General features: G+C 37.5%; 1 protein-coding gene across 4 annotated transcripts in view; it reads left to right on the forward strand.

Annotated features, from left to right (window-relative positions):
• Nucleotides 1–1,714: 1,714 nt before the first annotated feature.
• SPAG1 (sperm associated antigen 1) overlaps nucleotides 1,715–12,470 on the forward strand; it is a 76,856-nt gene continuing 66,100 nt past the window's right edge. Inside the window, exons 1-4 of one of the 4 annotated variants that reach the window (XM_072949538.1) lie at nucleotides 1,715–1,819; nucleotides 2,141–2,349; nucleotides 5,077–5,218; nucleotides 6,900–7,059. In XM_072949538.1, the coding sequence (XP_072805639.1) occupies nucleotides 5,079–5,218; nucleotides 6,900–7,059 (300 nt within the window). In that variant the 5' untranslated portion in view covers nucleotides 1,715–1,819; nucleotides 2,141–2,349; nucleotides 5,077–5,078. Of the gene's footprint in view, nucleotides 1,820–2,140; nucleotides 2,350–3,889; nucleotides 3,965–5,076; nucleotides 5,219–6,899; nucleotides 7,060–12,470 lie in introns of those variants that run through there. The other 3 variants (XM_072949539.1, XM_072949541.1, XM_072949540.1) reach the window with 3 other exon arrangements.

Raw genomic sequence — 12,470 nt, forward strand, 5'->3', positions numbered from 1 at the left:
GGCAGCGCTTGCTAATGATTCTGATTTCATCATAGGCCTTTTGCGTATCAGTAGTTTAATTGAATATTGTTATTTGGTTAACTAGACAGTGATTTGATGGGAAAAGTATTACCACTGGAACTCAAGACCATCATTTCAATCAGTTACTTACCCCTTGGTGTCCCCTTCATGTATAAAATGGGTATAATTTTACTTCTTAACCTACCTGGACAGTTTTAAGCAAGGGTAAAATAGATATAAAATAGCTTTAAAAAGATCCTTTTGCATAGTGTTTGAAATATAAAAATCAGTAAATCTGAGCTTGAAGTTAAGTCATAACTTGTCCCCTACTAAACTGCTTACCAGTGTCTCTAGACATGCAGGTCCATCAAAAAAAAGCATGGAAATTGGTTCACATCCAACCCTGCTACTCAGTTACTGGCCAGTTCACTTCATTTCTTTTAACTTCAGCTTCATTGTCAAAGTTGAGGAATTAATGATGGTCAGAACAGTGCTTTGAGATTCTGAAGCTATCTTCAGAGATTGAAGTTAGGAAAAATTCAAAAATAGATGAAATCAGAAATGACCAATTCTAAGGAAGAATAAACTATCGCATAAGGTGAGAAAGTATAAGCTGAGAAGATGTAAGAACAAGTTGCCTCTTCACATATACAAATCCACCCACCCGACCCTCTGCCCAGACTCAAAAGATTTCTCCATCTGTTCTGTGGAAATTGTCACTATAGGGGAAGCCAGTTAGGGGCCACTTGTACTAGTCAATGCTACCATTAACGTGGTGATAGCTGTGGAGGGAGTGAGAAGTAGATGGTTATGACATGTTTTGAAGTTGAGCTAACAGAGCTTACTCATGGGTTGGTTAGTACTTAAAAGAGTACTTAAACAGTATGGACTTTGGTGAAAGGCTTTGGGTCCATATTCCTACAGTGTCCCATGTTAGATGGCAGTGACTTTACCAGGATTTACTTTCCTTATTTGTAACATAGGCATGAAATAATAGCCCTACCTCAGAGGTTTGCTGCAAGATAAAATGAAATAATCCATAAAAACTCTGAACCTAATAGATGTTAACTGTTAACACCTTTACTGTAAGTATTAGCATTTTCTACACGGATTAGCCTTAGGGTTAGTCTCAGCTACTGGTCTTGCTGTCCTCCATACTCTTCAGCTTACCTTTTCTAAAATAGAAATTTCGTGGCGCTGTTCTGCTGAAAGTCCTCAGTAGCTTCGCATTTTGATAAAAACCAAACTGTTGGGAATAGTGTATTTGGTCCTTAATAATCGGAATCCTTTCCTGCCTCTGTCACCACTTGCAACACACCTCTCAATCTTTTGGTTATAAGGAAACATTTGCAGTTCCTTAAGCAGGTAACAGACCTTCTTTCTTTCTTGCCTGTGCCTTTTTTCATGCTTTTCTCTCTGTAAGGACATTTTTGTGTGTTCTTCACCAGCATCAGAATTTTGAGGTATTGCTTTATTGTCTTCTAGCTTTCAGTATTGTTGAAAAGTCCAACGGTGTAGCACAGTTACAGTGTTTTAACTATCTGAAAGCGCGAAAAGTGAGAGAGCTCACACTGCTCCTCTTATTTTTCGGCTTCTGTTCCTTTGTCGGGGTGAAGCTGGGCCTGCAAGGCCAATCAGTGGGGTGTCAGATCGGAGACTAGCCAATCATCCCGCAGATGCCCTAGTCCCCGCCCTCGGCGGTCAGCTGCATGCCCTTGGGTGCCGAGGCGGGGCGACACGCCCTTCCCTCGGTAACTGCTGGGCAGCGGGTAAAGTGTGCGGCTGCGGCCTCCTCTGCACGGCTCGGGCCCAGAACCAGGTGAGTAACTCCCGGCTGGGAGTAAATTACGTCTTCCCATCGCGATCCCTCTCTCCTCGAGCTGGCGTGAAAGACGGACCCAGTGGAGCAAATTCCCTGTCGGACTGGAGTGGGAGGGAGTATGTGGGATAGAACAATCTTCTTGGTCAGGGAAAACAAACTGGGGGCGTTTTGTTTCTCTCTGCCGACAGTGGCGCATGTTGGGGCGTGATGGCAACACGGGGGTTCTCGGGGTCTGCCGGCTGCCACCAGGCCTGGTGAACAAAGCCGGGGAATGGGGAGCAATTTCATGGGGTCCTAAGGGCCTCCTGACCGTTGCAGGTTGGCTGTAGAGCTCCCGGATCCCGGCCAGTCCCTGACCCCGCCGCCCTCTCGCGCCGCGCTGTACATAGAAACCGTTGCTACGGCCGGAGTTTGCCTTTTCCTTTCGGTCTCTGGCTGCAGGGGGCGCTGTGAATGCTGGAAAACGTGCCCAGGTGGAAGAAAGCAACTTTTCGTGTTAAGTAAACCCATCACGGCTTACTCTGAAGGTATTACTGATAAACTGATTAGGAAACATGGGAAATTGATGTGGATCAAGATGATGGAGAAAAAATTAAAACCAACTAGGACCAAAGTTATTCTGAATCAGAGACACAAAGATTGCAAAAAACATGGAAGAGTTCTAAACCGGGCAAATAAAGTATTGTATAACTTATTTTGGGGAACATGAAGATTAACATTTAGTGGTCTTGAGAATGTATATCCTGCCAGAAAAAGAAAAGGTGGTTTTCAAAAAGGATTCTTAGAAACGTTATGAAATTCGTTTGATTAGTTAGGAGCTGTCTTTATCATTTCAAATGTTTTTCACTGTTGTTTTATTCAAATCATGAAATCTCAAGAGTTGCAAGACTCCTTCAATTCGAGGTAATCTGTTTCAATCCCATTAGATGCTTAAATCCCATCAGAGATCCTCTGGCTCTTTGGAAAAATTCTCCTAAAGACAACCCATTTTATTTGGGGCAGCATCAATAATTTAAAAATTCTTCACTTTCCTTCTTGTAACTTCTAGACTTAAGGCTCTCCTTGTGATGAGAGACATTCATCATACTGGTTCCCTGGTGGTATGGTGTGAAAGCCATTCTCATTTCTCAGCTGGATTTCATCCAAAAGCTGACAAACTGTTACCTATTTACTATACCCAAGTCAAAGCCAGCAGGGATATGGAGGAGATGTTGACAGAGCATCCTCTTTTTCTGCAGACATTTGATATATGACCAGACTCCCAGAGGGCAGACACGGTGAAGGAGATACTAATGAGTTAGACCCATTGCTACTTCTTGTTTTAAAATTTATCCAAATATGTTTTAGTGCAGTGGTCTTTAAAAACTTTGACAATAACTCATAATAAAACTTTTTTTTGCAACACGTGCACTGTATACACATATATTTATAATTCTCTTTGTATAGTCATGAAATGAAAGTTTTTACAAAACAGTGTTTAATGGTGTGTGTTAGGTGGTCTGTTTTTATTGCTGTTCTATCATTATAAAACAATGCTGATTGCAACTCACTAGATTTATTTCATGGGTTGCCACCTGCAATTTGAAAAGCGCAGTTAAGTATGATGGTTAAGTATGCGGGCTCTGTAGTTACCTACTGAGATTGAGTTCTTCAGTTCACTACTTAATAGTTTAATGACTTTGAGTAGTTTGTATGCTTGAAATGTCACCTTTCTTATCTGTAAAAAGTAATTTTAATATCTTTCATGAAAGTGGTTTTGAAGATTAAGTGAGATAATCCATGGCATATAGTAATTTAGTTCCATAAATATTAACTGTTACTACTGCTCTGTATTTAAAATAAACCTATATGATGCAGTAGTAGTTGAAGGATTAATGAGGTAATAATACACATAAAATACATTAAGAACGGCATAAGTATTTGTTCTTGTTATTATCATCATTAGTAGCAGTATATCATTAAAGTGAAACTCTCCAAGGCCTTATTGTCAATTCAATTGAATTCAGCAAGTTTTTCTTTCTTAGGGGATATAAGACAGTACTTACTGAAATGTTAGTTCTGAAGCTCTGAGATGAATAAAGTAAAATCTCTCACAATCTAGAAGGGAAGACAAAAAAACATAATTTAGATACATGAAAAGAGGTATGTATAAGATGCCATTAGAACACAGATCTAGGAGCTGTTCATTGTTGGGAGTGGGTAACTGGGAATGTAAGGAGGCAGGGAATGGGGAAGAGGGTGATGTTAAGGCAAGTGACAGAAAGGACATTATTTAAGTTTGTGCTGAATCACAAAATGATGGTTGTGATGTTAACAGCCAAAGTAGAAGGTCATTCAAATCAACATTAAAAGATACCTTAAAAAGCAATCTGAGCATTGAAAGGGATCACAGTATGCCACCACTAGATAGGCCACTTTGGCATAAGGATTATCTTGAGCTTAAGGCAGTTAAGAAACAGCAGCGCTGGAAGAACTCTCTGCCCTCCTCTTTTCTACCTAAAAGCAGGGCATAAATTTCCCTTTATGAAGGTGTCCCCTCCTCTCCTCTCTCCATACCAAAGCAAGGAGAACAACCCTTATCACAGTAGATGGACAGTTAGCACTTAGATGAGTCTGCATAAACAAACCTTACTTAAACAACCCTTATCTTCCATTAGTTTCTCCATATATTTACCTTCTCCTGGAAGCCAGAACTTTTCCTTTGTCTAATCACTTCTGCGCAGTTTATCACCCTCTGCTAAAATGGTATATACGTTAGAGAACCTACATAGGCCTAAAAGTTTCTTTGGGTTTTCACTTTTCTATGAAGCCCCTGTGTGCGTACAAAATAAATCTTTCCTTCTGTTAATGTCTTTCGTCAGTTTAATTTACAGTCCTCAGGTACTGAACCCAAATGACTAGAGGAAAAAAAATTTTTTTCCTCTCCAGCACCAAAATTTGCTTTGTCATTGTATTTCAACTTTGCTTAAGTGAAGATTAATTAAAATAATCCATGTACAGTATATGGTAACTTAGCTTCGTAAATGTTAAATGTTCTTATCAGGGAGAGAGAATTTAAAATAAGTGGCTTCCTCCTTAGAAGAGATACTCCATCTCTTTTTATATGGAAATGAAAAACAAATATTACAGATGTACCTAGATGGTTATTACTATCCGAATTGAGTATACATATATATATTTAGATTCATAATAGTTATGAGTATATATGTATATATAATGAGATTCTATAATTATTTTCCTATATAATATTTCAGCCATGACTGCCAAAGATTATCCATCATTGTGGGGCTTTGGAACAACAAAAACATTTAAAATTCCTGTTGAACACTTGGATTTCAAGTATATTGAAAAATGTTCAGATGTTAAACACTTGGAAAAAATTCTTTGTGTGCTCAGGTAAGCATTTAAAAATCATTTCATATTTCAGTGTACCAACTTAAATTATATTGTTGACTTCTGAAAGTCAAAGCTACATAAGAAATTTTGGAGCAAATTTTCAAATGTTGAGATTGTTGTTTTTGTCCATGATAGGTTCCAAACTAGTGGTTTAGATTCTGTGCTTAGTTTGGAGGGTTCTGGCTAGAGACTTCGGCTAATTTGTATCCAAGAGGGCATTTTTTTGGCTTCCTCCCACTTCCTAGGAAAAGATAAAGCAGCCATTAGGAGGCCCCAGCTTACTCTGATAAAATTCTCTGGGACTCTCCCACTTCATACTACAGCCCACAAATGTGGGTGACTCCCTGGGAGCTGTCACACACAGGATGCTGGGAGGCTAGGAGGGAGGACCTGGAGGCAGGGAATCCAGGCCTTCTTTGGGTAAGAGGCCCGTGGCCGTGATTGTCAAACTTTAATATACACCAAAGAAGGTGGTTAAAAAAAAATGCACATTTGAGGGCCCCTTTCCTAGAGATTCTGACTCAGGAAATCAGGAGTGGGGCTAGGAACATGTGTTTTCACAAGCACACTGGCTGATCAGTGTGCAGGTGGTCAAGGGAACTCTCTACAAACAACACTGTTCCATGGCTGCCAACCTGTGCCACCTATTTTGGGTTTTTTGAGGAGATGTCTTTTGGAGTTGCAGTAGCACTTATGAGCACAAATTGCCCCTTTCCGGAACATCAGTAGTCTTCCTTTTGCTCAGTGGTTCTGTCTTGTCTTTCCTCTGAGGCCCTTCCTTATCACTGTGTCCTTTCCTTTTTCTTTCTCATCACCTTTAACCCCCTGTCCTTCCTAAGCATCCCTTGCTTGTCCGCAGCCAGAGTTGATGTATTATGTCATCAATTTCCCTTTTGTGTTTCTCAACATATAAGAACATTTTCATTTATATTTGGTCAAGAACTAATAAAGGAAATGAGAAGTTTGTAGGATGAAAGAGTTTGAAAGCCGCAGTGATAATGTTGCTTCTAAGACATTTTATGAATAGCCTAATTAAATTGTGTTCACTTGGAATTATTTTTTTTAATTTAATTTGAAAATGGGATTTATTTCTATGGTTCTAAAAATGTAAAAATGAATAGACTTCAAGGGGAAATATTGATTTTCCTTAAAAAAAAAAAGGCAAAAAAGAGCAGGTATGTCCGTTTAACTCTTCAAGGAAGGAATTCTGTTCCTTGAGTGGTAGAATTTAGAGGTGTGTTGTTCTGAACCATTCCTGTGCACTTTCTTCCCATCATTTTGAGGGGGAAAAAAATTGAGTGGCAAATAGTAACTCTGTGTTGGAAAGAAAGTCGGAAGTCTCACTCTTTGTGCGCCTCTAATAATGAATTTCCACTTATAAGTTTAAAATTACCTCACATACAAAATGAACATATGTATGTTAAAGAGGAGAGAAAATGTTATGCAACTTTTAAAGGGTGCGATGAAAATTGGTGTCTTTGGCGCTCCTGTTTTCCTTCATCACATCACTCCATCGTTCCAGACGTGTGGGAAGGCAGCAGCCCAGCCTTCATTCTCGTGCAGGGGCAGACCTTGAGATCCCCATGGAACCCCTGGGCTCCATGGAACCCAGTTTGCAAACCACTGCTCTAGATGATCTCTAAATAAAGCAGTAACTCTAAAACTCTGAATTTTTTTAAAGGTCTGGTGAGGAAGGATATTATCCTGAACTTACAGAATTCTGTGAAAAGCGCCTCACAGGCTTGGCTCCAGAAAGCAGAGCTTTGAGGAAAGATAAGCCAGCAGCAACATCATCCAGTTTTACTGCAGAAGAATGGGAAAAAATTGACGGTGATATAAAGGTACAGGATAGCGTCACTTTTTTGACATTGTCACGAATATATATCTCCTACACTTATCTGAAATCCTAGGCTTCTTATTTGTCAGTAAATGGCTTTTAGTGGTGATCACTGAGGTGGTATTGTTGGCTTCTTAAACCCAGGAGAATATTGTGAATGTGTGTGTTTGTGGATTTGTTATGTGCGTGCGTGCTTGTGCATTTGTGTATATTTTAAATGACAGTAATATTCCATTCTATGGAAGAATCACAATTCAGCCACCATGTATAAAGAGTGCTATCCAAGCATGTTTGTTCATAAAGTTTTTTGGTACCACTCTGCTTATTTCCTAGGGATAAATTATTAAAATTCAAGTTTCTTGATCCAAGGATTTTAATATTTTTAAAGCTTTTGAAATTCATCTCTGTGTTCTCAGAAAGTTGGACCTTTGTACTCTCCTGCTGGCAGTGTATAATAATGCCAGTGTTTCAGATACTCTTTGCTGGATACTATAGTCAGTTTTTACACTTTAAAATCAAATAGTTGAAAAAATTATCATACATAGTGTATTGTTTGATTGCTAGTGGAGATAAATTTTTAATAGTCTGTCACTTGAATTTCTTTTGTTAATGATCTGTATGTATCTTTACTGATTTCTTTTAATCAGCTTTATTGAGGTATAATTTATGTTCAGTAAGAATTAGCTATTTTATGATATTTTGCTGAGTTTTGACAGATGTATATAGAATATTTCCATTACTCCTAAAAGTTCCATTGTGTCCCTTTTCAGTCAATACTGACCCCACATCCTGGCTCCTGGTAACCACTGAACTGCTTTCTATTATTATACATTTGCCTTTTCTAGACTTTCATATAAATAAAATTATGTAGTGTATCTTCCTTTGTGCCTGGATTCTTTCACTTAGCGTAATGCCTTTGCTGAACTTCCAGGTTGTTGCATGTGTCCAGACTGCATTCCTTTTAATTGCTGGTGAATTGCATGATATCTCACACTTTAACCATTTACCAACTGGTGAACAAATGCCAAAATGTTTTCTAGAGGCAATCAGTCCTGCCAATAATGGATAAAAGTTCCAGTTGTTCTAGATCATGGTCAATACATAGTGTTGTCAGTTTTTTTAATTTTATCTATTCTTTAGGTATGTAGTGGTATCTCATTGTGGTTTTCATTTGCATTTCTTAATGACTAATAATGTTGAATGTCTTTTCATGTGCTTACTTTTCATCCCTATTATCTTTTGTGAAGTGTCTTTAAATTCATTGCCTATTTAAAGGAGGACACTAATGAACTCATCTACAAAACAGAAACAGCCTCGCAGACATACTAAACAATCTTATGGTTACTGGGGTAAAGGGGGTGGGAAGGGATAAATTTGGAAGTTTGAGATTTGCAAGTGTTTGCTACTATATATATAAAGATAGATACATGCTGCTGTCCAGTTTTCCCAGCACCACTTGGTGAAGAGACGGTTTTTTCTCCATTGTATCTTATTGCCTCCTTTGTCAAAGGTGAATTGACCATAGGTCTGTGGGTTTATTTCTGGGCTTTATTCTGTTCCATTGATCCATATGTCTGTTTTGATTACTGTAGCTCTGTAGTATTGTCTGAAGTCTTGAGAGGGTTATTCCTCTAACTTCATTCTTTTTCTTCAATATTGCTTTGTCAATTCTGGGTCTTTTGTGATTCCTTGTACATTTTAGGATTATTTGTTTTAGTTCTGTGGAAAATGTCATGGGTAATTTGATACGGATTGCATTAAATCTGTAGATTACCTTGGGCAGTAAGGCCATTTTGATGATACTGATTCTCCCAATCCAAAAGCAGGGATATCTTTCCATTTCTTTAAGTCTTCTTTAACTTCCTTAATCAAGGTTTTATAGTTCTCCATGTATAAGTCTTTCACCTCCTTGGTCAGATTTATTCCTAAGTATTTAATTATCTTAGATGCAATTTTAAAAGGGATTGTTTCTTTATTTTCTTTTCCTCCTAATTCATTGTTAGTGTAAAGAAATGCCACTGATTTCTGTATGTTAATCTTTTATCCTGCTACCTTGCTGAATTCTTTTATCAGCTCTAGTAGTTTGTGTGGAGCGTTTTGGGTTTTCTATATATAGTATCATGTCATCCGCATACAGTGACAATTTTACCTCTTCTCTTCTAATTTGGATCTACCCTCATATACTATTGGTGGGAATGTAATTTGGTGTAGCCATTACGGAAAACAATATGGAGATTCCTCAAAAAACTAAAAGTAGACTTATCATATGATCCAGCAATCCCACTCCAGGGCATTTATCCACAGGGAACTCTAATTCGAAAAGCTACATGCACCCCAGTGTTCACAGCAGTACTATATACAATAGTCAAGACATGAAAACAACCTAAATGTCCATCAACAGATGACTGGAAAAGAAGCTGTGGTATATTTATGCAGTGGAATACTACTTGGCCATAAAAAGAATAAAATAATGCAATTTTCAGCAACGCAGATGGATGGACTTAGTGATCATCATTCTAAGTGAAGTAAGCCAGAAAGAAAAAGAAAAATACCACACGGTATCACTCATGTGGAATCTAAAAAAAAAAAAAATCACAAAACAGAAACAGACTTGCAGATATAGTAAATAGTCTTATGTTTACTGGGGGAAAGGGGGTGGGAAGGGATAAATTTGCAAGTTAGATTTGCAAATGTTAGTCACTATATATAAAAATAGATTTTAAATAGCCAACTTTCTTGTTTATAGCACAAGGAACTATATTCAATATCTTATAATAACCTTTAATGAAAAAGAATATGAAAACAAATATATATATGTATATGCATGACTGGGGCATTGTGCTATATACCAGAGACTGACACATTATAACTGACTGTACTTCAAAAAAAAAAAGATAAATCCTTTGCCTATTTAAAAAAATTGAATTGTGTTCTTATTAAGTTATAAAATAAAAATACATGTCTTTCATATATGTTACACACAAAGATACCTCTTGATAAGTATTTTCTGATACTCTGTAGTTGCTCCCCTTTTCATTTTTTTTTTTAACAGTGTCTTTGGAAGAGCAAAAAATTTTACTTTTTTTTCTTAACATTTTTTATTGATTTATAATCATTTTACAATGTTGTGTCAAATTCCAGTGTTCAGCACAATTTTTCAGTCATTCATGGACATATACACACTCATTGTCACATTTTTTTCTCTGTGATTTATCATAACATTTTGTGTATATTTCCCTGTGCTATACAGTGTAATCTTGTTTATCTATTCTACAATTTTGAAATCCCAGTCTATCCCTTCCCACCCTCTACCCCCCTGGTAACCACAAGTCTGTATTCTCTGTCCATGAGTCTTTAGATTCCACATATGAGCGATCTCATATGGTATTTTTCTTTCTCTTTCTGGCTTACTTCACTTAGAATGACATTCTCTAGGAGCATCCATGTTGCTGCAAATGGCGTTATGTTGTCGGTTTTTATGGCTGAGTAGTATTCCATTGTATAAATATACCACCTCTTCTTTATCCAGTCACCTATTGATGGACATTTAGGCTGTTTCCATGTTTTGGCTACTGTAAATAGTGTTGCTATGAACATTGGACTGCAGGTGTCATCCTGAAGTAGATTTCCTTCTGGATACAAGCCCAGGAGTGGGATTCCTGGGTCATATGGCAAGTCTATTCCTAGTCTTTTGAGGAATCTCCACACTGTTTTCCATAGTGGCTGCACCAAACTGCATTCCCACCAGCAGTGTAGGAGGGTTCCCCTTTCTCCACAGCCTCTCCAGCATTTGTCATTTTTGGATTTTTGAATGACGGCCATTCTGACTGGTGTGAGGTGATACCTCATTGTAGTTTTGATTTGCATTTCTCTGATAATTAGTGATATTGAGCATTTTTTCATGTGTCTATTGATCATTTGTATGTCTTCCTTGGAGAGTTGCTTGTTTAGGTCTTCTGCCCATTTTTGGATTGGGTTGTTTATTTTTTCCTTATTGAGTCGTATGAGCTGCTTATATATTTTGGAGATCAAGCCTTTGTCGGTTTCACTTGCAAAAATTTTCTCCCATTCCGTAGGTTTTCTTCTTGTTTTATTTCTGGTTTCCTTTGCTCTGCAGAAGCTTGTAAGTTTCATTAGGTCCCATTTGTTTATTCTTGCTTTTATTTCTTCTAGGAGAAAATTTTTGAAATGTATGTCAGATAATGTTTTGCCTATGTTTTCCTCTAGGAGGTTTATTGTATCTTGTCTTATGTTTAAGTCTTTAATCCATTTTGAGTTGATTTTGTATATGGTGTAAGGGTGTGTTCTAGCTTCATTGTTTTACATGCTGCTGTCCAGTTTTCCCAACACCATTTGCTGAAGAGACTGTCTTTATTCCATTGTATATTCTTGCCTCCTTTGTCGAAGATGAGTTGACCAAAGGTTTGTGGGTTCATTTCTGGGCTCTCTATTCTGTTCCATTGGTCCATATGTCTGTTTTGGTACCAATACCATGCTGTCTTGATGACTGTAGCTCTATAGTATTGTCTGAAGTCTGGGAGAGTTATTCCTCCAGCCTCTTTCTTTCTCTTCAGTAATGCTTTAGCAATTCTAGGTCTTTGATGGTTCCATATAAATTTTATTATGATTTGTTCTAGTTCTGTGAAATATGTCCTGGGTAATTGGATAGGGATTGCATTAAATCTGTAGATTGCCTTGGGCAGTGTGACCATTTTAACAATATTGATTCTTCCAATCCAAGAGCATGGAATATCTTTCCATTTTTTAAAGTCTTCTTTAATTTCCTTCATCAATGGCTTATAGTTTTCTGTGTATAATTCTTTCACCTCCTTGGTTAGATTTATTCCCAGATATTTTATTACTTTGGGTGCTATTTTAAAGGGGATTGTTTCTTTACTTTCTTTTTCTGTTGATTTATCGTTAGTGTAAAGAAATGCAACTGATTTTTGAACGTTAATTTTGTAACCTGCTACCTTGCTGAATCCTTCAATCAGCTCTAGTAGCTTTTGTGTGGACCTTTTAGGGTTTTCTATATATAGTAACATGTCATCAGCATATAATGACACTTTTACCTCTTCTTTTCCAATTTGGATCCCTTTTATTTCTTTCTCTTGCCTGATTGCTGTGGCTAGGACTACCAGAACTATGTTGAATAGGAGTGGTGATAGTGGGCATCCTTGTCTTGTCTTGTCCCAGATTTTAGTGGGAGGCTTTTGAGTTTTTCACCGTTGAGAACTATGCTGTCTGTAGGTTTGTCATATATAGCTTTTATTATGTTGAGATATGTTCCCTCTATACCCACTTTGGCGAGAGTTTTTATCATAAATGGGTGTTGAATTTTATCAAATGCTTTTTCTGCATCAATTGAGATGATCATGTGTTTTTTGTCCTTTCTCTTGTTGATGTGATGTATTA

Source organism: Vicugna pacos, chromosome 25, assembly GCF_048564905.1.
Source record: "Vicugna pacos chromosome 25, VicPac4, whole genome shotgun sequence".
In the NCBI taxonomy this organism is placed as follows: Eukaryota; Metazoa; Chordata; class Mammalia; order Artiodactyla; family Camelidae; genus Vicugna; species Vicugna pacos.